Source organism: Pezoporus flaviventris, unplaced genomic scaffold, assembly GCF_033815535.1.
Source record: "Pezoporus flaviventris isolate CSIRO_AGI_PZ_B2104156 unplaced genomic scaffold, CSIRO_AGI_Pfla_v1 ptg000066l, whole genome shotgun sequence".
Classification (NCBI taxonomy): Eukaryota; Metazoa; Chordata; class Aves; order Psittaciformes; family Psittacidae; genus Pezoporus; species Pezoporus flaviventris.
Genome location: NW_026892614.1, coordinates 13,526,534 through 13,549,031, shown reverse-complemented (window position 1 = coordinate 13,549,031; position 22,498 = coordinate 13,526,534). Strand labels below are relative to the sequence as shown.

At 44.1% G+C, this 22,498-nt stretch overlaps 1 protein-coding gene across 4 annotated transcripts in view; it reads left to right on the top strand.

Moving 5' to 3' along the window:
- The first annotated feature begins 503 nt into the window (after positions 1 to 503).
- Positions 504 to 22,498, top strand: part of LOC133278478 (TAF5-like RNA polymerase II p300/CBP-associated factor-associated factor 65 kDa subunit 5L) — a 50,977-nt gene continuing 28,982 nt past the window's right edge. For all 4 annotated transcript variants that reach the window (XR_009746570.1, XM_061471283.1, XM_061471287.1 and 1 more), the window contains exons 1-5: positions 504 to 638; positions 5,265 to 5,409; positions 8,916 to 9,020; positions 11,660 to 12,384; positions 18,233 to 18,698. Coding sequence is in view for 3 of the 4 variants with exons in the window: in XM_061471283.1 (XP_061327267.1) it covers positions 5,268 to 5,409; positions 8,916 to 9,020; positions 11,660 to 12,384; positions 18,233 to 18,698 (1,438 nt within the window). In the remaining variant the exon portion in view is untranslated. The remainder of the gene's footprint in view (positions 639 to 5,264; positions 5,410 to 8,915; positions 9,021 to 11,659; positions 12,385 to 18,232; positions 18,699 to 22,498) is intronic.

Below are 22,498 nucleotides of genomic sequence, written 5' to 3'. Positions count from 1 at the left end.
CCTTTGCTCACGGCCTGAGCACCCCGACCGCCTCTCCCGGGCCGGGCCGGGGCAGGCCCCACACACCCCCCTCCCCGGCGCACACTTCCCTCCCTCACGCCAGACCCCGGCTTCCCCTCGCAGAGGTCACGGCACGGCACGGCACGGCACGGCACGGCACGGCACGGCACGGCACGGCACGGCACGGCCCTCACCGCGCCGCCGGGCGCACGCTGCGCACGCTACACGCTCGCCTCGCCTCGCCTCGCCTCCCCTCCCCTCCCCTCCACCCCGCTGACCTCTGTCCCCGCCAGGCAGCCACAGCCGATCGCCGATCGGGGGAGGCGGTGTGTGGGGCGCCCGCACCCATTGGCGGCTGGAGGGCGCCTGCGCGCGGGGCGGCCTCAGTCCCGCTCCGCTCCGCTCCCTCCCCGCGCCCGCCAGCGGCGGCGTGTGTCAGCCAGCCATGGAGCGGCCGCCGACAGCCGCCGCCGGCCCCCGGGCACCGCCGGCCGCGCCAGCGCCACCACCACCACCGGCACGCAGGGGAGGCGGCGGCGCACCCGCCGGCAGCGCCTGGCGCCGCTGGGCGCAGTGACAGCGCCCCCCAGGTCTCGCCGGACCCTGCCTCCCGCCGCCGCCGCCGCCTGCGATGCTCAGTGAGTGGCAGCGGGCGGGCAGCGGGGACCGGCTCGGGGCCGCGGCCATTGCGGGATCGGGGTGAGGGAGAGCGGCGGGGGGGGCAGTGCCTGCCGGCTGGCGGCGGGAGCGGGCCCCGGGCGTCCCGCCGGACCGCCTCGTGGCGGAGGCCCGCAGGCCCGGCCCGGCCCGGCCCGGCCGGCGGCTCCCGGGAGGCAGGCGGGCCCTGGGAGGAGGCCTTGGGCAGGGGCGCGGCTCTGGGGGCAGCCCCGGGTGGGGACAAGGTTGGACGGCTGCGGTGCGCCCCGGGGGTCTTGAAATGGGCTTTTCTCTTGATACCTTCGTCTTTCCTTGGGCAGTGCACGGGGTTGGTTGGCATCTGCTTATCGCACCGCGCGTCCCCTTCCCTTTTCCCTGTTTCTCCGAATTCATGTTTTCATCCCGATAGGGGAAGAGTTTCGCTGTCGCGGCCCCTCAACGAGCCCTCCGCCGCTCCTCATCCGCAGAGCTGACCGGGCGGCGGCAGCAGCGGTAGCGGCCGCCCCTGGGACGGGCGAGAGGCTCCGCGGGGCCCATGGCCTTGGCCCTTGCCCAGCCGGTGGTCCCCGGGCCCGAGCTTCTGGTCCAGCAGCTGCATCCGAGGAGGCAGGGTCAGGCAGTGGTGCTGCGGGCAGGAGGAGCGCGTCCTGCCAGGGTAGCGCAGGGGATGAAGGCTTTACCCATGGGTGAAGTACACTGCTTGGCTCTGTCTGCAGGGAGAAGTTAGAAAATATGTTGTGGAATTGGAAAAGCTTAACCCCGACCTGGGCCAAACACAAATGGATTCAGGCTCTTGTAAAATCACAGCTGTTTCCTCTCTGCCTCTGCATGTGAATGCCGCTGCTTTGGAAGAAGCCTTCTCCCTGGTCCCTGCTATCTGTAGCACTTTTCCTATTTGCCACCACCGCACCGCGTCTCCATGTCAGCTTGTCGTGTTTGGTTGCCTGTGTTTCTGAACTGCAGCCGCTGCATGCGTGATGTCCCTTGGCTCTAGGTTCGTGGTTGTCTTCCTGTCAGTTTACCCTTATTTATTTTGAAGTCTTGTATATTTTATATTAACCTGATGTCACAGCGTGATTTAGTGTTGTCAGTATACCCCAAGTTTCACCTGTAATGGTGAGGGTGAAGTACCATCTGTCCACAGCTGAGGCCTGAGACACAGTTCTCAGGAGAGAATACTCAAAATGCGCTTCTGTATGGTGTTTTATTGGTTTATTGGTTCAAGATTGCTTGGTTCAAGATTGCCCTTGGTTCTTCTCTGATGCTGTCTGGTCTTTCCTCACTCTATTGGAAGTGAGACACTGCTGTCCCAGTGTCAGGACAGGAATGCAGAGTCCTTAAAAACAGCATTTCCAAGACTAGTTTTCAAGTTCTTTTCTGTATGTCTGCAGTGGTAATGTTTCCAGCCTGTGGAGTCCTCCTAAACCTATACCCGAGGTGTAGCATAGGCAGGAAATGAATTTCCACAGCTAATTTCCCGTGTCTTTAGGAAAGAGGAACTTGTGATGTGTTGTGTATGGTCAGGCGCTGCTCAGGGTTTCTTCAGTGGTTTTGGTTCCTCAAAAAGAAAATTAACCTAATATCCTTTTTCACTTGTGCTTCAGTTTGTGACACTGCAAAAGATGCTGCATTGTAGCTGTGCAGACCCCCGATGTGATCTTTCTTCTCTATTCCCTTAAGTGTTTTGCTTATCAGTCAAAATAGTTAATAGCATTAGTATTTATTGTCGTCTCTGGCTGTTTGAGAAGAATGAAGCATCTGGGACTTTTGACCAGTTGCTTCAAGCTTTCTGCAGGCATGGACATGGAACGCTGGATTCAGTTTGTTTTGTATTTCAGAGATTATCTTCAGTGATGAGAGCTAGAGTTTTATATTAATTGGAGGCTTGTCCTTTTTTGCGTTTAAATTCTGCATCTTTGACCTGTTGTGAACTGGCTCAGTTTGAACCCAGCTAAAGGCATTTTGGCAGGCCGTCCTTATGTTTATTTTATGATATATTCTAATTTTGAGGGCTTGATAAAGAATATTTGTAGGAATGCTGCTTTTGCTCCTCTTGCACTTTTCATGCATGTTTTCCCTATCTCTGTGACATTGCTCTTTGTGAAGCTCACGGTGAAATACATAGGCAAAGTGAATGAAGAAACAAGTACCTGAAATGAAAGTAGGAGTGGTGGTATGTCTGCTGCTAACGGGTGTTTCTTGGTGAAGATGAATTTCCTGTGAGGTAGTTCCTGTTCTGTCACCTGGGAATAGGGAAGGAGATACTGCTTGTAACACCCACTACTGTGACTGCCAGGAGTACACAAGGTATGTGAAGGGAGCAAGAAACTGTACAGATTGCATAAAGCAGCTGCAGACGGCACCTTGCTAGACTTGGCTGAAGAAATTGGGGCTTCCCTGTTATCCCTAAAGCTCTGAAAAAGCTCGGGTTTGAATCATCTGCCAGCAACTGCTCCTTTCACAGGCTGCTCTCTCTTCCTGCTAAAATGTCAGATCCTGCTGTTAAAATTTGGGGTTACTGCTTTTTTCCCTACCATTTAAAATTTACCATTTTCTCTGTTCATCATCTGTTTGTTCAGCAGCTTAAAAAGGCTGATCTCAATGCTGCTCTTGTTTGTCACTGTCATTTCAAAGGGCCCTCTGGAGTTCTGCATCTTTCACATGCCAGTTTTTGGTTTCTCTGATCCATTATGAGTTTATGAAGAATTACCTGTACTCACCAAATCTAACCTGGTGCAAACTGATCCCAGAACTGAAGCAAAACAAAAGAATGGGCAAGGGTATTTCTCAATGCTCTCTCTTTGCAATTAAACCGCAGACTTGATATGGATGTGCACAGTTCTGACTGAGTAAACCACTTCAGAAACATTTAGATGAATCTGTTCTGTGCCATTTGGGGAGTGAATTTCTTTTGGATTATAAACCAGATGAAACAATCTAGATGCAAATTCTCCAAAACAGTTTCTGGACTTGAAATCTATGAGATATCACCTATGCATCTATGAAAGCATCTCAAATATAATTATGTTGCCACCCAAACCTAAACTGTACAGCAGCGTGCATGCAGAGGTCAACCTGGGCAAGTCACTTGCACGTGAGTCCATGCTGCTGGCTGAAATGCAAAATGGAACGTAATACATTCTCAAGCTTAGTTAAGGGTGTTTTCTAGGTGGGTACTAAGATGCTGGTCCATTCCTGTGTTCATCTTTCTTCATGATCTTCATTAAAATTCTGTCTTCCCTACAGTTTTGTCCAGCAGAAGTGTTGTATTTGAGACAGTGTAAGAGTTGAATGCAATTTGTTTAATTGCAAGGAAAATGAAAAAGAGGTTTGTTTTTGGAGTGGAAAAAGTTGTGGTTGAAACTCATTTTAATAGGTCTCTTTGGAAATGCTTTGAAAACTCCACTTTGCTGATGCCCCTTCACCACAGTTATTTCACCTGTGAGAAAAAATGGAAATCTTAAGGTTTTTGCAAAAGCATGAGGGTTTGCAATGTCGTGTATCTGTTTCCAGGAACTTTTGCTTAAACTTGGCATCCCTGTCTGCTTGGAACTTCACAGAGGGCTTATTGTTCTACCAACTGGGATAAGCACTAAAGTGTGCATGGGTATTCAAAATGGCTTCATTTGCGATCATTTTTAATGCCGTGATTTTGTGGGAAATACAGTTTGTGTAACAGGAAAAGGGCATCCTTCTCTGTGTCTCTGAGAAGTTGTGTTTCATCAGATTTAGCTACTCAAACCAGAAAGCATGTGCACTTGTGGAACACATGCAAGTCACTAGTAGTGGAGCCGTAATGTGTAGATTCAGGCTTTACCTGTTACTCTGATAGAATAAAAACATTCCTTAGTTATGCTTTATTTAAAGCCTTTTAGGTTGTCTAAACCTATGTGTAAAATCAATGGCTATTGCAAAGTACTGGTGGCAGTCAGGGACTACTCAAATTGCAAGGGAGTGATTGCCTTTATCTTGGTGAGGTTCTTTTATTACAAGCCACGGGCTAAAAGCATTGGGCTTTCAGTTTTGAGATACTACTACTAAGTGGTGTCTGTGAGGACTTTTATGGGAGGGAATTCTAGATAGATGGGGGCAGGTGAAAAAGGCAAAAGGCTCTGCTTTTGTTTTAATTTCTGTTTACTTATTTTTTTTCTGGGGATTTACCTGACTGAAGTGCAGTTGGTTTTTTGGTTGGTCAAGCAGAGGAGTCAGAAGATGACTGAACACCAAAACAGCCACTGTAAAAACGCAAGGAGGAGAAACACTCCTTTTTCATCAGCTGTTTTTAACAGAAAACAAATGCTGCAGCTCACCACTGCACTTTTAGTCCAGAATCCTCAAAAGTGGTTTTGGTTCCTTGGTGACAGTAGTGGAAAGAGGCAGCAAAGTATCTTCAGGGATTTGATTCAAAGTGTTTAGTTACACCTCAGTACTGAGAGGCAAATGCATGAAAGGTTTTTCTCTTATTTCAGTAATGAAGTTGTTTGACTTCAGCAATGAAAATACTGAGCTGTTTGTTTTCTATCAGTTTATCTTAGCGTATGGAGCATGTTTCTTTTGGCATATACCTACCCAGCAAGAGCCTCATCATCTCTTTCTTTTCTCTTGAGGTCATGAAACGCGTACGCACAGAACAGATTCAGATGGCAGTGTCCTGCTACCTCAAGCGCCGTCAGTATGTGGACTCGGAAGGTCCCCTAAAACAAGGGCTGAGGCTGTGTCAGACTGCTGAAGAGATGGCAGCTAATCTCACAGGTAAGGCTGTTGTGTTTTCCACACATGCTTCTTTGCAGAGTTGTGACAAGTTTGAGTATGTACATTGGTAACTGTGTGAATTTGTCTGCATACATGGACAGCTCTCCTTTTGAAATAAGTTTCCCAGTGTGAAGTTGGAGTGAGATAGGAACTTTTGAACAATAAAAATATGTATGAAAGTGTAACAATGTGAGATTCCTGGTCAGTGAAACAGCAAGCTGAAATGGGGGTATAGGAAGGGCATATGTCAGTGTAGTGGAAGATGCTTACGTTGTATCCCAAAGAACATGAAGTCTAGCAAGTAGTGGTGCTTTGGGATGAAGGTGAGAAGAACCTAGATGAGAAATTAAGTGGAAGCATGAAAATCTGTAGTACTTTTGTACTCCAGGAGGGCTATGGCATATGACATGGCAGTGATACAGACTGATTTCTTTCTCTGCTCTGTCCTGGGGAAAAAAAAAAAAACAAACAAAAAATCCTTCAGCGGGTAAGACAGTTTATTTCTCTCCATGCCCTTCTTCCTCTTTCTTAAAGGCTTTGGAACCCTGATATACTACTTGCTTTTCAAATTGTGTCTGCAACAGTCTTCATTGTAATTATTTTTGTTACAGCAAACTATGTTATCGCTTGAGCTTGTACAAATATTGAAAGGATGCAAGCAATGTAGAGGTTATAAAGATTAAATTTAATTGTAAAACTGAGAAAATACTGGGCTGACCTTTGGGTGAAAATGCAAGGAGGAAATGCTTTTGTAAACAAAATTGCTTAGATTGTGACAGCATCCCAGGCTAAGAGTGATGGAGACCTTAGTTACTGGTGATACAACTTGATTTGACAAAGCATTAGTTGCTGTATAACTCTCTGGTTGCAACTAGGTAAGATTGGATGCCAAAATAGCTCTTCCCACCTCTATAGAGTATTTTGCCGTAGTTATAATCCAAAGATGAGTGACTGGTAACTAAATGTCTAGGCTGACTTTCTCAGGGGCTTGAAGGAAATTGGGTAATATTTTGTTGTTACAAGTGACTTACGTTTTAGTACTTTTCATTTCCTTGCTGTTTTCAAAGTAACTATCGGAAGTTTGTTGTAACTCCCTGAAATAATTCTGGGGGAAATGGGGGAGGAATGAAACCAAAGTAAAATGTTAAATTATTTTTGATGGGAGATTTTGTGGGAGAGGTGGGTAGAAGGGTCAGTGTTGAAATGGGACCAGAACTTGGGGTGAACCGTGCCAGGAAGGCACAGAAGTATCTGAAATAGGAGAGATGAATTGGATTACAAGCCCTTGCATTTGCATATGGCATCATCCAGGAAAGAAAATGGTTCAGGAAAGAGTGTGAATGAGTGTCTGATTGGGTTTTGTCTTTTTTGCTAATCTTCCACCAAATGTTATTACTAAATTTCTTACTAGTCTGTGTGCTCCTGCCAGTGCAAGGGTTTTGTGGCTGGTGATTCAGAGCTTAGTCATCAGTTTTCATTAGAACTGAAAATGGACTGTTCTCATGTATTTAGCTGCATACTGGTTGTCAAACATGCTCATAGTAAGCTGTCAGTAAGTATACTGCAGTTCCATGAATAACTGTTGAAAAAGAAAATCCCAGCTTATACTTACTCTGAAAACAGAGTCTGAAAATACTTTCTGCTGCAGTCATGTTAGTTTTGCAGACTGATTGAAAACTGACCAGATTCTAAAACCTTCATTGCTTTATTTCAGGGAAATAAAAGGCCATCATATTTTTATTTTTCTTTGCTTTTACAATAGGTGACATTGAAAACTGTCACTAAACATTGTTGAGTTCCTGTATGTGTATGCATGCAGTCTACTTTTCTCATGCTGAATATTGATTACACTAAATTTCGATTCCAAATAGCAGCGGTTTTTACTTTAGCCATTAAGTAATACCAGTATGTGAGCCTCAAGTTCTTACCGGCTTTGGGTTTCTGAAGCAGCCAGGCTGTAGAAAGCAAGTGCACTGTATCTCTTATCTTTTAATAGGTTGTATTTGTTTATTTCTAAACTGATTAGAGAGAAGACAGGGTATTGGTGCGGGAATCTGTATTTGTTCTTTCCCATGAGTGGATGATGAGCACAGTCCTCTGCTTCCAAAGGTGAATTCAGCTTGCCCTGGGGAGCTGGTAAACATTCCTCCTGTATTTCCATAAGCTCCAGGAAGACAAAGTGTCTTACCAGAGAGAGTGGAAGAGAAAGGGGAGAATAGCAACAGGCTGCCTGTACGCCATGTGCTGATCTCTTTCTAATTAGCAGCATTGAGATGAGCTGGAGGCTGGCCTATCTCTCTTTAGCATGCGAACATTTGATGATGTTGTTTATAGACTTCCAGGGCTGTCAGAGTTGTACCTCTGTGCATGAGCCAAGTGCTGGAACAAAAAGCGATCAATCGGGAGTAGGAAGGCAAAGAGAGAGGATGTAAAGCAGTGAGGGGGCAGGGGAGACTGAAAGAAGTTGAAGCGAGAGTAATGAAAACAGGTTTTGTGGAGGGGAGGATAGCTACAGTTTTTTTAAAATGTAGGAAAGGAAACCAGTGAAACTCTTTGCCTTTTCATGCTCTTAGAAGAGCAGACAAATAAACATATGGGTTATCATTTTGTAACTTGTGTTTCTAATCACTAGTACTTGTATATGCTGAGGTTATGTTGGTGGGTGACTGTAAACTTGCACAAAGTCCTCTGTTGGATTCTGAGAGGTCAGCAGGAGAGCAAAGGTTTGGTGCTGGAGAAGGAGAAGCCAGTTCCCTTTCTAAATAGCTCAAAACCACTTTTACCAGCACTGATACTGATTCTGAAAATCATTTTAACACCATTGCAGGAGACCTTAATAACTGGAGACCTTAACCAGCTGCCCTATAACCATAAATCCCCAAGGAGGAGGACATCTTCTGATTAAAAATTACTATGTGTTTGCTTAGAGATTCAGTGTGTTTTCACCACCACCTCTGGAGACTAGTGTATGATAATGATTGTCATTTGCTGCAACAATGACTGGGACAAGGAATTTGAGACTCTGGGGCGGTGCCACTGCAGACCTCCTGTCCATGATTACTGGTGGGTCCTGCTGTAAAAGAAACTTTTTTTTGGTGGAAGTTGGAGGTTGCTTTCCTCATCTTTTCTGAGTGCAGAGTAGTAAAGCCACTGAGTATTTTGTAGAACTGTTAAGTGATCTGTGATGGTGTTACTCTGAATTTCTTGGGAACTTAAGGTTGTATTTGAAAACTTAAAAGTATGTTCTTGGGGAAGCAGATGAGTAGCTGAGAGTTTTAGGTTTGTTTGGCTTTTTTTAAGTTTTCAGTTTAAGTTTCATTCACGATCTGTCTAGGTGCTTAATGCCATGTTTAGATGCTTCAGACTATGCCATCCCCGGACAGTTTGAGAGGTGAAATGTCATCTCATGGCTGCATTACCTCGGATTTCACGAGAAGCTTTGTTTCTGGACACACATGCAAAACTCCTTAAATCCCTATTTAATTGTTACTCATTTTATTTCACAGTCCAATCTGAATCTGGTTGTGCCAACGTGGTGTCTGCAGCTCCCTGCCTGGCGGAGCCACAGCAATATGAAGTACAATTTGGACGATTACGCAATTTTCTCACAGGTAAATACCAGGAAGCAAAGGAAAGTAGATGTCTGGGGGCTTTTTTGTCATTTCAATGAGTAAAGGACACTATAATAAAATTTAAAATCATGTCTCTAACAATCTTGAGTTCTAGTTTAGAGATTTCAATTAATACAATTAAAAATGTTTATTTTTGTTATTGTTGTCTGAGTGCTTGAGTACCTTTGGCTTTTGTAGATAGCTGACTGTTTGCCCTTTCTTATTCAAACATTTGGTCTTTGTAGATCTTCTGCACATACAGGACAAGAAGGAAGATTAGAGTGCTTTATGTGAAAGGCAGGTAACTTAGAAATGAGTGTAGTTCTCTGCTGTCTCATAGAGTAAGTTTTTAATTTTATTCATAATTGACTTATTTTTATGATGGTCTAGATTTTAAAGGGAGAATGTTCCCTTAAATCTGGAGGTATATGATAGAAAGTAAAAAAAAACCTCATTCTGTAGTGTGATGCAGAAGACAATCATTATTTTTCTTTTTATAATATATATAATTTTTTAATAATAGTAAAACCAAAGGTACTCCTGGGAATGTCCTTATTTCTTCTAATAGTCCCAAATGTGTGAAGAAGAAAGCAGATAAGTTTTTTACATAATAGCCCCAAGGAAAGTGAGGTTGCCACTTCACCCGCCTTTGGGTACATCTACATTTGTCCAGTGTAGGGATTTGATCCCAGTGTGCATAATGCTGTGATTAATGTTCCTGATAGTTGTTGAAGGGAAAGGGAAGAAGGGAAGACAGAGGCAGAAAATACTGCTCTAGCCTTGCCTCCTAGAGCAGTTCAACACCACTGCACTTTAGTACTGGAGGTAAATCCTTATGAGGAAGTGCTAGGCATGGTTTTGGTGTTCACGTTGAGTGTTTTCATGGTTTTTGTCTGTGTTGCTCAAATTTCTTACACACATGAACTGCTTCTGTTTCTGCAAGGGAGTAACCTCCCAGCCAGCCTCAAGGCACAGCGGGACACTTGCCATCTCTGTGATGCCTGAGGAGTGGGAAGGGGACTAGGACCACTGAATAAACTAGGAATTCTTCTAGAACTCTCTAGACTAACCGGGTGCTCAAAGCAGGGCAAAATCACGGTTTGATCAGATTGCTCAAGGCCTTCTCCAGCCACATTTTGAAAATCACAAAGTGCGAAGATTGTTCTGCACCCCTGGGCCCCAGCTGCAGGGCTGAGTGATTTGGTATTTCCCTTGCAGCAGCTTGCCTGTTGTCATCCTTTCACTGAGCACCTCTGAAAAGAGGCTGGCTCCTTTTCCTCCATAATGTCCCACTGGGTATTGCAGGCAGCAGCTGGATACCCCCTTTTTCTTCTCCAGGCTAGACAGACCCAGCGCCTGTAACCTCACTTCTGTTTTCCTGGGTGAATGTTTTCTTCATTCCTGTTTCTGCTGACTACCCATCTGTACTCTTTTTCCCCCCACTGCAGAGTAAGGTCCTTCCCCATGTTACATTTCTAGGAAAAAGCACCTGCTGGCTGCTTACAGCTTTTACTACACACAGACCACTGATTTCACTGGCTTTGGCTCAGTTTCAATAGGACAGGAAGGCAAATGATGCCTAAGTATGCAGATACGTAAATGCACCACACACACTCTGTAGTTAATCATCTAGAAACGGGAGAGAAGCACAGTATGGACCAGAGAAAGTCTGGAGGAGTGCTCAACAGGAGAGGAAAAATAACCTAACAAAAGGGGGAAGAAAAGAATATGCCTTGGTAGTGGCAGGAGGGAAGTTGAAAAGCAGCAATACTGCTTGAAGACCAGCAGTGCTGTTTGAGGACCAGCAGTGCCTGTTTTGTTGCAGTAATCTGGACCATGTGGTCCTCTGGTAACTCGTTGTTGTGGCCCTGTATGTTGCCATGGTGTTCTGTGGCAGCGCTCTACTCCTTACAGCAGCAGCCAGCTGAATGTGGGAGGGAAACGGCCCGAAGAAGCTGATGACAGATTAGTCTCTGGAAGGTACAGCACAGCCTCACAGGGAGTTTGTTACACTGTGTACTAGGAATTACTGCTGGGGTTTGCACATGAGCAGGCATAGAAATAAAACAAGAGCACACAGCTTATTGCAGTCCATTTTGCAAACTAGCTTCCTTAATCCTTGGGACAAATCACTTCCATCCAGAGCACCACATGCAAGTTTTACTGAAGTTGAGAGGGGGGAAAAAAGCCACCAAAGTTCAGGCCCACACAAGCTAAGTAAATAATTTTGTTAAATACTATTTTAAATATAATGAGTAAATTTTAAAGTCCACTTATTGCAATAAACAGAACACACAGTTTCCCTTCTTAAATAAGTGGGGAAATTTCAGTTCTCATGTATTTTATAAGGTGGTATTTTAATAGTTGGCCCATACCTATAAAGGGGTTTGAAATCTCCTCATTTTGTTCAGAAAAGGTCCCTCGCTGACTTGCGAATCTCTGTTCAGATCTGTAGTAGGTATAGTGTATCCCATTTAGGTTGCAGAAGAGCTTCACTTAGATGCACCAACAAAAGTCTCTTCTTGTTTGCTCTCTAATGCCACTGTCAAGGTTTCTTGCAGTAGTTGTCCTTGTCTGTTTTATTCCCAGTAGAAAATGATTGAGAAATCATTCACAGTTTGTTGCTGTTTTTTATATAGATTCAGATTCTCAGCACAGCCATGAAGTGATGCCTCTTCTGTATCCCCTCTTCGTCTACCTCCATCTGAACATGGTCCAGAATGGCCTAAAAAGCACAGTGGACAGTTTTTACAGCCGCTTCCATGGCATGTTCTTGCAGAATGCCAGCCAGAAGGATATCATTGAGCAGTTGCAGACTACCATGACTATTCAAGATATCCTGTCCAACTTGAAGCTCCGGGCTTTTCTGGACAACAAGTACGTCATCCGCCTTCAAGAGGACAGCTACAACTACCTTCTTCGCTACCTCCAAAGTGACAACAACAATGCCCTGTGCAAAGTCCTGACCTTGCACATTCACTTGGATGTGCAGCCCGCCAAGAGGACTGACTACCAGCTCTATGCAGGCGGGAGCTCCTCACGCAGTGAGAGCAACGGCCTGGAACCCAGTGACGTGCCAGCTTCCATTCTGCAGAATGAGGCAGCGCTGGATTTACTGCAGGACAGCATCAAACGTGTCAAGGATGGGCCCCCTTCCCTAACGACCATCTGTTTCTATGCCTTCTATAACACAGAGCAGTTGCTGAACACTGCAGAGATTTCACCAAATAGCAAGCTGCTAGCTGCTGGGTTCGATAATTCGTGTGTGAAGCTGTGGAGCCTGCGTTCCAGGAAGCTAAAATCTGAGCCCCACCTCGTTGATGTGTCCCGCATCCGTCTGGCTTGTGACATCCTGGATGAGGAGGTCTGGATACCTTTCCCTGTTCCCCCTGCCCCCACCCCTTTCTGCTTTAGGCATGCATTGCGGAATATCTCGTATTGTCTCCAGGGAATCTGAGGCTATTCCACAACCTTTCTGCCTTGACACACAAAATTTATAGCCTACTCTTGTCCTTGTTCTTTCCTGTGGTGTTTGTAAATGGTGCAGTGAGTTTGTGCTCAGGTCATAGTTTGCTAGTCCTAGGTGCCGATCTCCCAGCTGTCCTTGAACAGATGGCAGTACACGGGCAGCCCTGTAAGGAGAAGGCTTCCTTCCCTGAGGAGCAAAGAGCCTTCTTGTGGATGGAAAGATGAAACAAGGACATGCGGGCAGTAAAAACACACTGTGGTGAATGAAAACTAGAAAGAAAGCAGCTCAGAACAACCAGTCAGAAGGGTGGAGAGAAGGGGAGAGATGCAGGAAGTGGAAAATAAAGACAAAGTAAGGAAAGAGCCAAAGGGGGCTGGTCTGAGGCCTGAGGAAGAAGGGATGCCTAAGTGCAAAACTGAATTTCAGTTATGACCTTACCCAGAGGTGAAGAGTTAGCATGGAAAAATTATTCAAAATTTCTCTGTCAGGGAATCTGCAGTGTAGAAACTGCAGAGGCTTCCCACTCTGGAGTGCTGGAGACAAAGGCAGGGCTTTGTGTGCCTTCACATGCCAGGCTAGATGGCATCTTCTAGTTTACTGGGATGTTTTTTTCCCCTTCTAGTCACACCCTTCCTCCCCTCTTGCCATAGCTGCCCACGTAGCATCTTATATCTGGTTAGAGATCAGAATTTGTGAGTCTTCCTTTGTTTAATCACACCCTTTTGGGGGGGTGGGGGGGGTGGGTGTAACATCCTTTTTTCCACTGTTTTTCTTCTCACAAAAAATACCTAGTGGCAGGGTTCTGTTTGTTTTGGAAGAGTGTGGAGAGCTTGCAGGATGGAGACTTATATGGTTAGGGATTCCTTTGTTAGTCAGCTTGCGAAGGAGAGGCAGGCATCCAGGTGAGATAGCTGACTGATCCCCAGGTTAACCCTTTCTGCAGAGTGAGCAGGTAGGTGGGTCAGACTAGCCCAAGATAAGAACTATGGACTTGTTTTCATTATAAGCTGCAAGAGTGCACAGGACACGTGACTGTGTATTGCCTGCCATGGAAACCAAATGTCAATAACTGAAACAGAGGAGAACTCTGGTAAATCAGCAGGTCACCTCCTCTGGCTCCAGACTACAGAAAAGCAAGATACTGCCAGGTTATCAGGAGTACCTATTAGCTTTTTTTTTGGCTCATAGACAGATACTTGCGTATTGTATATGTATTATGAAACAGCCGTGGAAGCTTGAGTACAAATGGCTCCTTTGTTGGCTGTTTCAATATTTTGTGTATCCTGCAGTATTTGTCACAGATCTAAACCCAAAAACTGGTCAAAGACCAGCACAGATCAAAGTCATCATTGCCTTGAATAACTTCCACTACTGACAAAACAAATAGTGACCTGATCAGGATTTCAGAGTTAAGGGAGGATACCAGCCTGAACAGACTGCTGGTTACATCTCCCAAATGCAAATGAAAGCCTGTTAACCACAAAGGAAATAAATTCCAGTATCTGGGAGTGCTAAGTGAAAATACACAGGGACCCACCGGTGGGAAACAGACCAGCACCTGCTTGGGTTCCCCAGGAAGTGGAAGCCACAGATACCAAGACAGACCAAACAAGACCATCCTTACCAGGCTGCAGTCATCATTCATGCAGCTCAGTCAAACAGGGCCTGTGTTTCACAGTATCACTGCAATCTGATCAGCAACAATTCACAGCAATAAACCTGATGAAAACTGTGACAAAGAACAGAAATTCTGAATGTGCTTTGATACTGCTTCAGTGTATTCTCTCAAATAACTTGTGAGGAGATTAAACTTGGCTGGGTTTTGTAAGGTTTCTTTTGGTTGATTTCTGTAGTGTGTAAATAGCTTTGGATATTGTATTTAAATAGTAGTGCCTGAAATAATCTTCAGCTCGATTTCTGATTTGGTTCAAGCAAATAGGTCCTTTCTATGAAGATACAGAAGTCTAAAACTGTGCAAGTTTCAGTAGATCTTGTTCAGAGTGGCAGTAAAGCCACTATTGGGTTTAATATCTCTTTGTGTGTTTATATATGTCTGTGTATATATATATATAAAAATGAGGTTGAGACTTGGCAAAAGTGTTAGAAAATTACTTTTTTTGCTAGTCCATGTAAAGTCAGTGTCCCTAAGGTTAAAATTGTTTACTCAGTCTAGATTGATAATTTTGCTCAGTGTGATGCTCCAGTGTACTTCACCAATGTTGTCGTGCTTTCTGGGGGTAGGAGAGGCTTACTATCTGGGGATAAAGTAAATCCATTTTCTTTATAGTAGCATCTCACAAATGCCACTTCATAGTCTCTCTTACTTAAGGTCCAGTATAAAAATGCAGTTTTACAGCTATGCAAGTGGATGTATTGTTTGTCTCTGCAGTTTTGCCATGCTCATTGCTGGTACTACGTAGATCAACATCAGAAAATAATACTGCTTATTCCAAGCTGCAGGAGTGGCAGTCTGTAAGTTTTGTGAAGATGAAAGACTTGACCACATTCAGCTCTGCTTCTAAGATTCTGCTTTTAAGTGGCAGTGGTCCTTCAGGTGGTAATGGGCAGGGATGATGCTGCCACCTTGGTGGAGGTCAGATGGAATTCTGGAAGGAGCAGTAAGAAATGTCCTGTAAAAAGAGCTCAATCTATGTCCCTGCTAGGAAGCTCCCTGCTATAGGCAGTTAAGGGATCTTTCCTCTTGGCATCTTAAAAGCACTGCAGGATGAGATGATGACACGTGGGAAACCTGTTACTAGTTAGAAAAAGGGAGGGGACAGGGTGAGATTTCTTGGTGTGTTTCAGGGTTTTTTTAAGGTTATTGTTGCTTTTTGAGGCTTGCTCATTCCCTTGAGGCGTGCTCTGGGTGGAAGATCAAGGTAACTTTTGTCAGCAAGATAGTGTTTGCTGCTCACAAGGTTAAATGTATCGGCAGTAAGATTTCTGGGTCCAAATGACTGTCATGCAAAACCCATTACTGATTTAAGTAATAGCTGAGGCAGTCTCTCCATAGGGGTATAATTTGGAAGGTATCCTGTGTAACAAAACATGCCAACATTTTTATTCTTTTCGGTTTCTTAATAATGTCGTTTTTGCAAGTCTTGTGCTTACTCAGGAAGACTTCCTGTTCACTGTTAAATTCCTTTCTACCTCACTTTAGTAGTGTTGGTAGGTTTTACAGTTCTGTTTTATTACTTAAAATCTGTTTTAATAGTTCTTATTTTCAAAATGGATAGTTCAAATAATAAAAGGTAGCTTTTAGCGTATGTGTAGGTTATTGATTAAAAGGGGTTTATATAACTTAAATTTCTTGTCCATTCCAAGGAAATACAAATCATTTATGCTAACCTGGAGCTGCAATGACTTCAAAAGGCGCTAATGGATATCTGGGTAGTGCCCAGTGGTATGTTATATCCTGGAAGCATACACAGTGTGTGAAATGGAAATCATGAAAAAATATTAGGAAGAGGGATTCTCTGCCTCCCTGCTGATTTATAACGCAGGTTGTAACCTTTCTGTAGCTGCTGCAGATACAGATTTACATGGTAGTAGCTGTGGGATGAAAGGAATAGTGTGCTTGATCTGACAAAGAAATGAGGCTTGGTTCTGTTAGGCAGTAATTCAGTGCCTGCAGTTCCAGCTGCTTTGTTAATCTGGTCAGCAGACTGACTGCTGTAGGGAGGAAATGGAAAAATGCAGTGACTCAGAAGCATTGTAGGTATACCGTTTTCAGTGAGCTGTAACAGCAGTGTGCAGTTGATATGTTAAGTGTGTGTCAAACAGAAGTCAAAGACAAGATGTATTACCTATGACCCTATAGGAGTGTGGTTTTGAATGCTGAAGAGGCATTGCGAAATAAGCTGCTGCAGTAATGCAAGAAAAGAAGAGTAGGTACTTGTAAAAGAGAAAGAATATGTGCCTGCACGCAGCCCAAGTATCCCTGTCTGAATTTGAAGGCAAAAAAATAAGTACCTGGACTTGCAGAATTTACAGAAGCTATAGTACATTATAGGTAACTTGAATGGGCTTCCACTGGTGATCTGTGTGGAGTCTTATGGCCATAATTAAATAGTATAAAATGCTGCAGGTATCAGCCTCTTCGTTTAATGTGGTATCATAGCCTAGAGATGCTGTGGATTCCAGCAAGCAATACTCTATCTGAGGTAGAAAAAGCAATTTGAATGAGAATGGGGCTTTGCATGCTAGAGCCTGCAATTTCTCTGCCTCACCTCTATAGCACAGATGAAGTTGGCTCCCAGCCACACCATAAAACTCCCATGGGCACTGACTACTCTGAAGAGAATTAGCATTACTAAACATGGCTTGCTGCTTACTACTGAACATGCAGTTGAGATGGAAAAAGGCAGTGAGCTAGCTAAACTCACCTCTGAAGGGAGATTTAAAACCACTGGAGGAGAAGTGCTTCCAGCATTATTGCTAAGTCTGAAGCAAAACTGTCTGTGGGTCCTGAGGTCAGAGGAATGAGAGACGTCATGTCAGCCAAGACAGCTGCTCAGGACACATTGACTTCTGTTGGTCACCAGCAGTCCGGCAGCCCTAGGGAACTGAGTTTCCTCTCGGGGCAGGAAGTGCTCCTTCTGCAGGAAATGGGCCGGTTTGTGATGATAACGTTAAAGGGGCTGCTCACAAACAAAAGGGTGTCTCGTTGAGTCTGATGAGCAGAGGTTGTCCGTGGAGGAGTGTTACGGATTCAGTGCTGAGGAAAAGTGTCTGTCTGACAGCCCTGAGGAAGGGTGGTCTCAAGCACAGATGCACTCCAAGCTATAGTTGATAGTTGATCTTGCACTCAGTCAGTGAAACCCCAGCTTGTCAGGCAAGGGCACTCAGGTTTGTTGATATTTGTGCAGTTTGTAGCCTTTGAGCATCAAGAGGTGCTACTTGAGTAGAATTTCAGAGGTTCTTACGCTCTATCAGGAGATTCCTTTAGCACAGCTCACTGAACAGCCTTTAAGTGTGAAAGTTTTTACTTGCTGACTATCTGCCCTGGTACTTGGATTGGAGAATTACAGGATAAAAAGGTTTCCAGTGCCATCCTTTTTGTGGTTATTCATCTTCTGCTAACCCAAAATAGATCCTTTGACCTAAATAAGCTGCCTATATTTGCTGTTCTTGAAGGTTGTTGAAGGGTGAGGATGTGAAAGCATCCTGGTGGAGCGTGCATCCAGAAATAGATATTAAAGCCTTACTGGGTTTCTGTTCACATGTGGAGCTAAGAAAGAACATCCAGCAGATAGCTTGGCAAGCATGCTTGGTCTTTCCATCTCCTACTTTTTGTTTAAGACATCTGTGTTTCTTTTTCTCTACTGTGAGATTCACTTCCAATAATGACCACACCAAAAGAGCACGTGCCAAGATCTGTTTCAACATCTTAGCCAAATGTTTAGTAGAGAGCAGACAGGGAATAAGCATATGCTTTGAGCAAATGGGAAAATGACATAAAATACTTTTTTCCCTATTTGCGTACAATCCCAGGTTAAGGTGCTTTCTGCAGTGACCATAAGGCTACCCAAAATAAGGGTAAAAGCTTTATATAAAATCTTATCTCGCTATCTCTTCAGCATTAACTTACATATAACAAATGCATTTGTGTCTCAGAATGTGCCATGTCTAAAATAACTTCTTCTGTTTTAAAGCCGCCTGTTTTTCCTCATGGTGGTTCCTGTATTTGTTAAGCAGATAAACATGCTTTCCTTTCTTGTTTCTTTTTCTCCTACTCAACCAGGAGGAAGAAGACGACAGCGCAGGCACAGAAATGAAGATCCTGAGAGGACACTGTGGACCTGTGTATAGCACGAGGTTTCTTTCCGACAGTTCAGGACTCTTGTCGTGCTCTGAGGACATGTCCATCAGATACTGGGACCTGGGAAGTTTTACAAACACTGTGCTGTACCAAGGACATGCCTATCCTGTCTGGGACTTGGATATCAGCCCCTGCAGCCTGTACTTTGCCAGTGGTTCCCACGATCGCACTGCAAGGCTCTGGTCGTTTGATCGGACGTACCCGCTGCGGATATACGCAGGCCACTTGGCAGATGTAGACTGCGTCAAGTTCCACCCCAATTCCAACTACTTAGCAACAGGCTCCACGGATAAAACTGTGCGCTTGTGGAGCACTCAGCAAGGCAACTCGGTGCGTCTCTTCACTGGGCACCGTGGTCCTGTGCTAGCGCTTGCCTTTTCTCCCAATGGTAAGTACCTGGCATCAGCAGGTGAAGACCAGCGGCTCAAGCTGTGGGACCTGGCATCAGGAACTCTTTACAAAGAACTGAGGGGGCACACGGACAACATAACCAGCCTTACTTTTAGCCCCGACAGTAGTTTAATTGCTTCAGCATCGATGGATAATTCAGTCCGGGTCTGGGACATTCGGAACACTTACTGCAACGCCCCTGCAGATGGGTCTTCCAGTGAACTGGTTGGTGTATATACCGGACAGATGAATAATGTACTGAGCGTACAGTTTATGGCCTGTAATCTTCTTCTAGTGACTGGAATTGCACAAGAAAATCAGGAACATTAATTTTTTTTTCTTTCTTAGGGAAGCGGGTGGGTGTATTGAATGCCAGAGTCCATTGGAAGCTGAGATTACTGACTGTGAAACACTTTTCTTCCTCTGCCCCCTTGAAAGGCACGTTCATGCAAATGCTTTAAAATGTCTTGCCTACAAAAAGGCATGTGCTGTCGAATGATATAAGGCAAAAAGGAGGAGGGATGAAAATAATGTATACATTCTAATCTTGTACTGGTAGGGGTGGGGGAAAAGGGCAGTAAATCCAGTAGCTTGGGGAAACCAAAAGCCTAGTCCAGACAAGTGAAACTGCCAACCAGATAAGCTGCTGACCTGCACTTAAACATCCTGCATTGATTGATGGGCACATCTTACCTACTGTTAACTGAGGCTTGAGTGTGTGGAGAACTACTGGCCCAGTATTTTTTCTTTTGCTTTTCTTTTCCTGGTATTGCAGAGGACCAGCATTTTAAGACCCTTCTATTAAAAGAACATTATGTGTTTTCTACAGTGGTAGTAGTCCTAAATATTACAGTTCCCTATAGCACTTCTGGAATATTTTGGACTAGCTAAGTAGAAAATACAATCTTTCTTTTTAGTAAGTGGATGGAAATCTGACCTCAGTTGGGGCCCATCTCTGCATTGTAATTTGGGTCTGGTTCCTGGTACTAGCTGTGATGTTTGTATTTATGTTCTATTAATTAGGAATCTTTCTGAATCTGGTTGCACTATGTTTTGAGGATTGGAGGACAGTGGTGGTACACTGGTGGCTTTAAGGGTTGCCTTGTCTGGAGGAAGGGCACAACAGAACTGAAGTGACTGAGCTTGGATTCCTAATGGAAACAGGGCATGTCAATCCACCACTGCACCTCACAGAAATATTTCCGTAAATGGAAGTTGGCAGTCCAGGGAGAGGGGAACAGGGAGAGAGACACACACACAAAGTGACATGGGTAAAAATAGTATTACTAAATTATTGTGTGTACACAGAGGCAGCTCTGCCAGTGTTGGATTTTTCTCAAAATGTGGCAATATCAGTTTCATGAACACTTTGTGAGATAAATCATCAGCATTTACAGCGAGGATCTGCGGAAAAAGCACGTTCTAGTTTGTAATTTTGAGAGATTAAATATTTCTGCTTTCTGGAAAAAGTTATTTTGTATTTTGTTTTCTATTAAAAGCATTTAGTTTAAAAAAAAAAATAAAAAAAAAAAGTTTGGTCCCTTTCTGGGAAACTTGCTCTGACTTGCATGGGAAGGAGAGGGCAGGAGCTTGCTTGGCACTTAGAGACTGGATCTAGTGGTCTTGTTCACTTGGTGTCCGCTGGTTTGATATCCCCCTACTTGCTTTCTGCAGAGCTGACTTGGCAGGTCATGGAGTTAGGGTATTGACACAGCTTTGTAGGTCAGCCGAAATGCATGTGGAAGATCTAGGTATCCCCTGAGATTGACACTGTGCACCAGAAGGCCTTGTTCTGTAGTGTTGTGTGTGTGACCTTTACTTTGTGGTTTGATGTTCTAAAATACCTCTTTTGAGCAAAGGTACAACCCTCATGTTTTGTAGGCAGGCTGTTGGTATTAAATAATATTTCCCTTCAGCTTTCCTCAGGACTTCTGGACCTTCATGAGAGAAATCTCTTGAGAACATCCAAACAATCTAAGAGTTTAGATGATGGCTCACAATTGCCTTTAGTCTATTTAGATGTTGATAAATGACCAAAACCTTTTATCAGAAATGTGTCTGACCTTTCTGAGATTAGCAATAGCATGTGCTGCAGCTGAGCTCTGGGAGAGCCAGGAACCCCTCTGTATGCTTGGAGTTGAATGGCACTGCTAAACTTTTGATGGCTCTATATCAAAAGTGTGAAGAAGTTCAAAAATCCCAGATTAGGATCAAGCATTTTGAAGTAAAACCCACTATGGCAGATAGTTGTCTTGCTAATGCTTTCTGCTATACAGGTCTCTAGAGAGACCTTTTCCTTCAGATCTAGTGAGCTGATACTGCTCACCAAACTAAGCACATTCTTCAGCCTACAGTAATCTGTGGTGGTTTTGAGGTTTTTGCTTGATTCTGTACATTCTAGCCCAAAGATTTCATTGTGAAATGACTGCTCTTATAGCAGAGTATCAAAGTGCTTGGCTGAATGCCTGTGTGAATACCTCGGAAGGATATGGCTCACCGATGTTCACTGGAACTCATTTAGATGTTTGTTGCCATGTGTCCTGAGCACTGTTTAGGTTTAGAGCAGCTGAACTTTTAGTGGTGAAGTAGAGCAAACAGTAACCAAAAGGGAGGAAATAAAGCTGAGATGAGCAGGGAACAATTTCCCTTTGACTTCTTACTTCTATAGTGGAATTGGTTTTTTTAATCAGTTTGGTTATTCTTAAGTGTTTTGCATATGCAACTGACAAAAATAAAGAGACTTTGGAAGCAAATCCCATTTTGAGTATGTAGGCTAAAAGGTGTAAAAGTGATTTCTGAAGTCTTGGGAAAATACTATCACTAATGATGCACTTCAAATCTATGAACTTTTTTGTACTGTGTGGACAATTTTTGGTGCGCATGGAATGTAAATGTTGGAAGGCAGGAAGACAGGAAATAATCTAGACTGTAAGAAATGTCTGTAATTGATTGACAGCCTGAATTTCAAGGCAAAATGGGGGGGGGTGTGGATTGGAGAGTATGAGTGGGAGGAAGGAATACCATTTAAACATATATCATAAAAAACACAAGAGCATTTAAATTGGCATACTTAAGCACTTAGTAAGTGTCATAGAAGGGACTGTTGCTGCTTGCGAGTCTGTCATTACAGTTCTCAATCGCGTAACTGGGTGTTCCTTCCCCTGCAAATTTCTGCTTGCTTCTTATGCCTCCTGGCTGATGCACGGTGCACCGAGCCCTGCATAGTATCAGCCAGTGGCTAACAGGAGGTACTCTGGGAAAGAGGGCATATAGGCAGTGATCCTTACATGGTTTATATACTTCTGTCTTCTCACAGTTAGTGTTTGTTCGTTTGGAGAGGTGTTGGTTTCTTTTTTTTTTTTTTTTTTTGAGTAAACCTCTGCAATATCCACCGATGGATTTAGTTCCTGTTAATTTTGTCTCATCCCATTTATTAATCAGTTATATACCTGTTGTTACCACAGTCTGCTGCAACAGGATATTCTACATCTCAATTTTATGAGGGCTTGGTTTTGACATCCATTATCTGATAATTTTGTTCTATTCCGTAACCTTGTGAATTGATAAGTGAATACAAAATACACTTTCAAAAGGTGTCAGGTAGTCTAGGCCACAGTAAATATAGATAAAACTGAGGTACAAGTCCATGCTTAGTCGCTGAATGCTGATGAAAGGAAAAGTATATTCCAACAGACTGCTACACCCATTCACAGGTCTATGTTAAAAGTTGCCCTTCCCACTTTTAACACTGGCATTTCCTGAGCAGCTGCGGCCACACTGTTCAATCTAAACATCTTG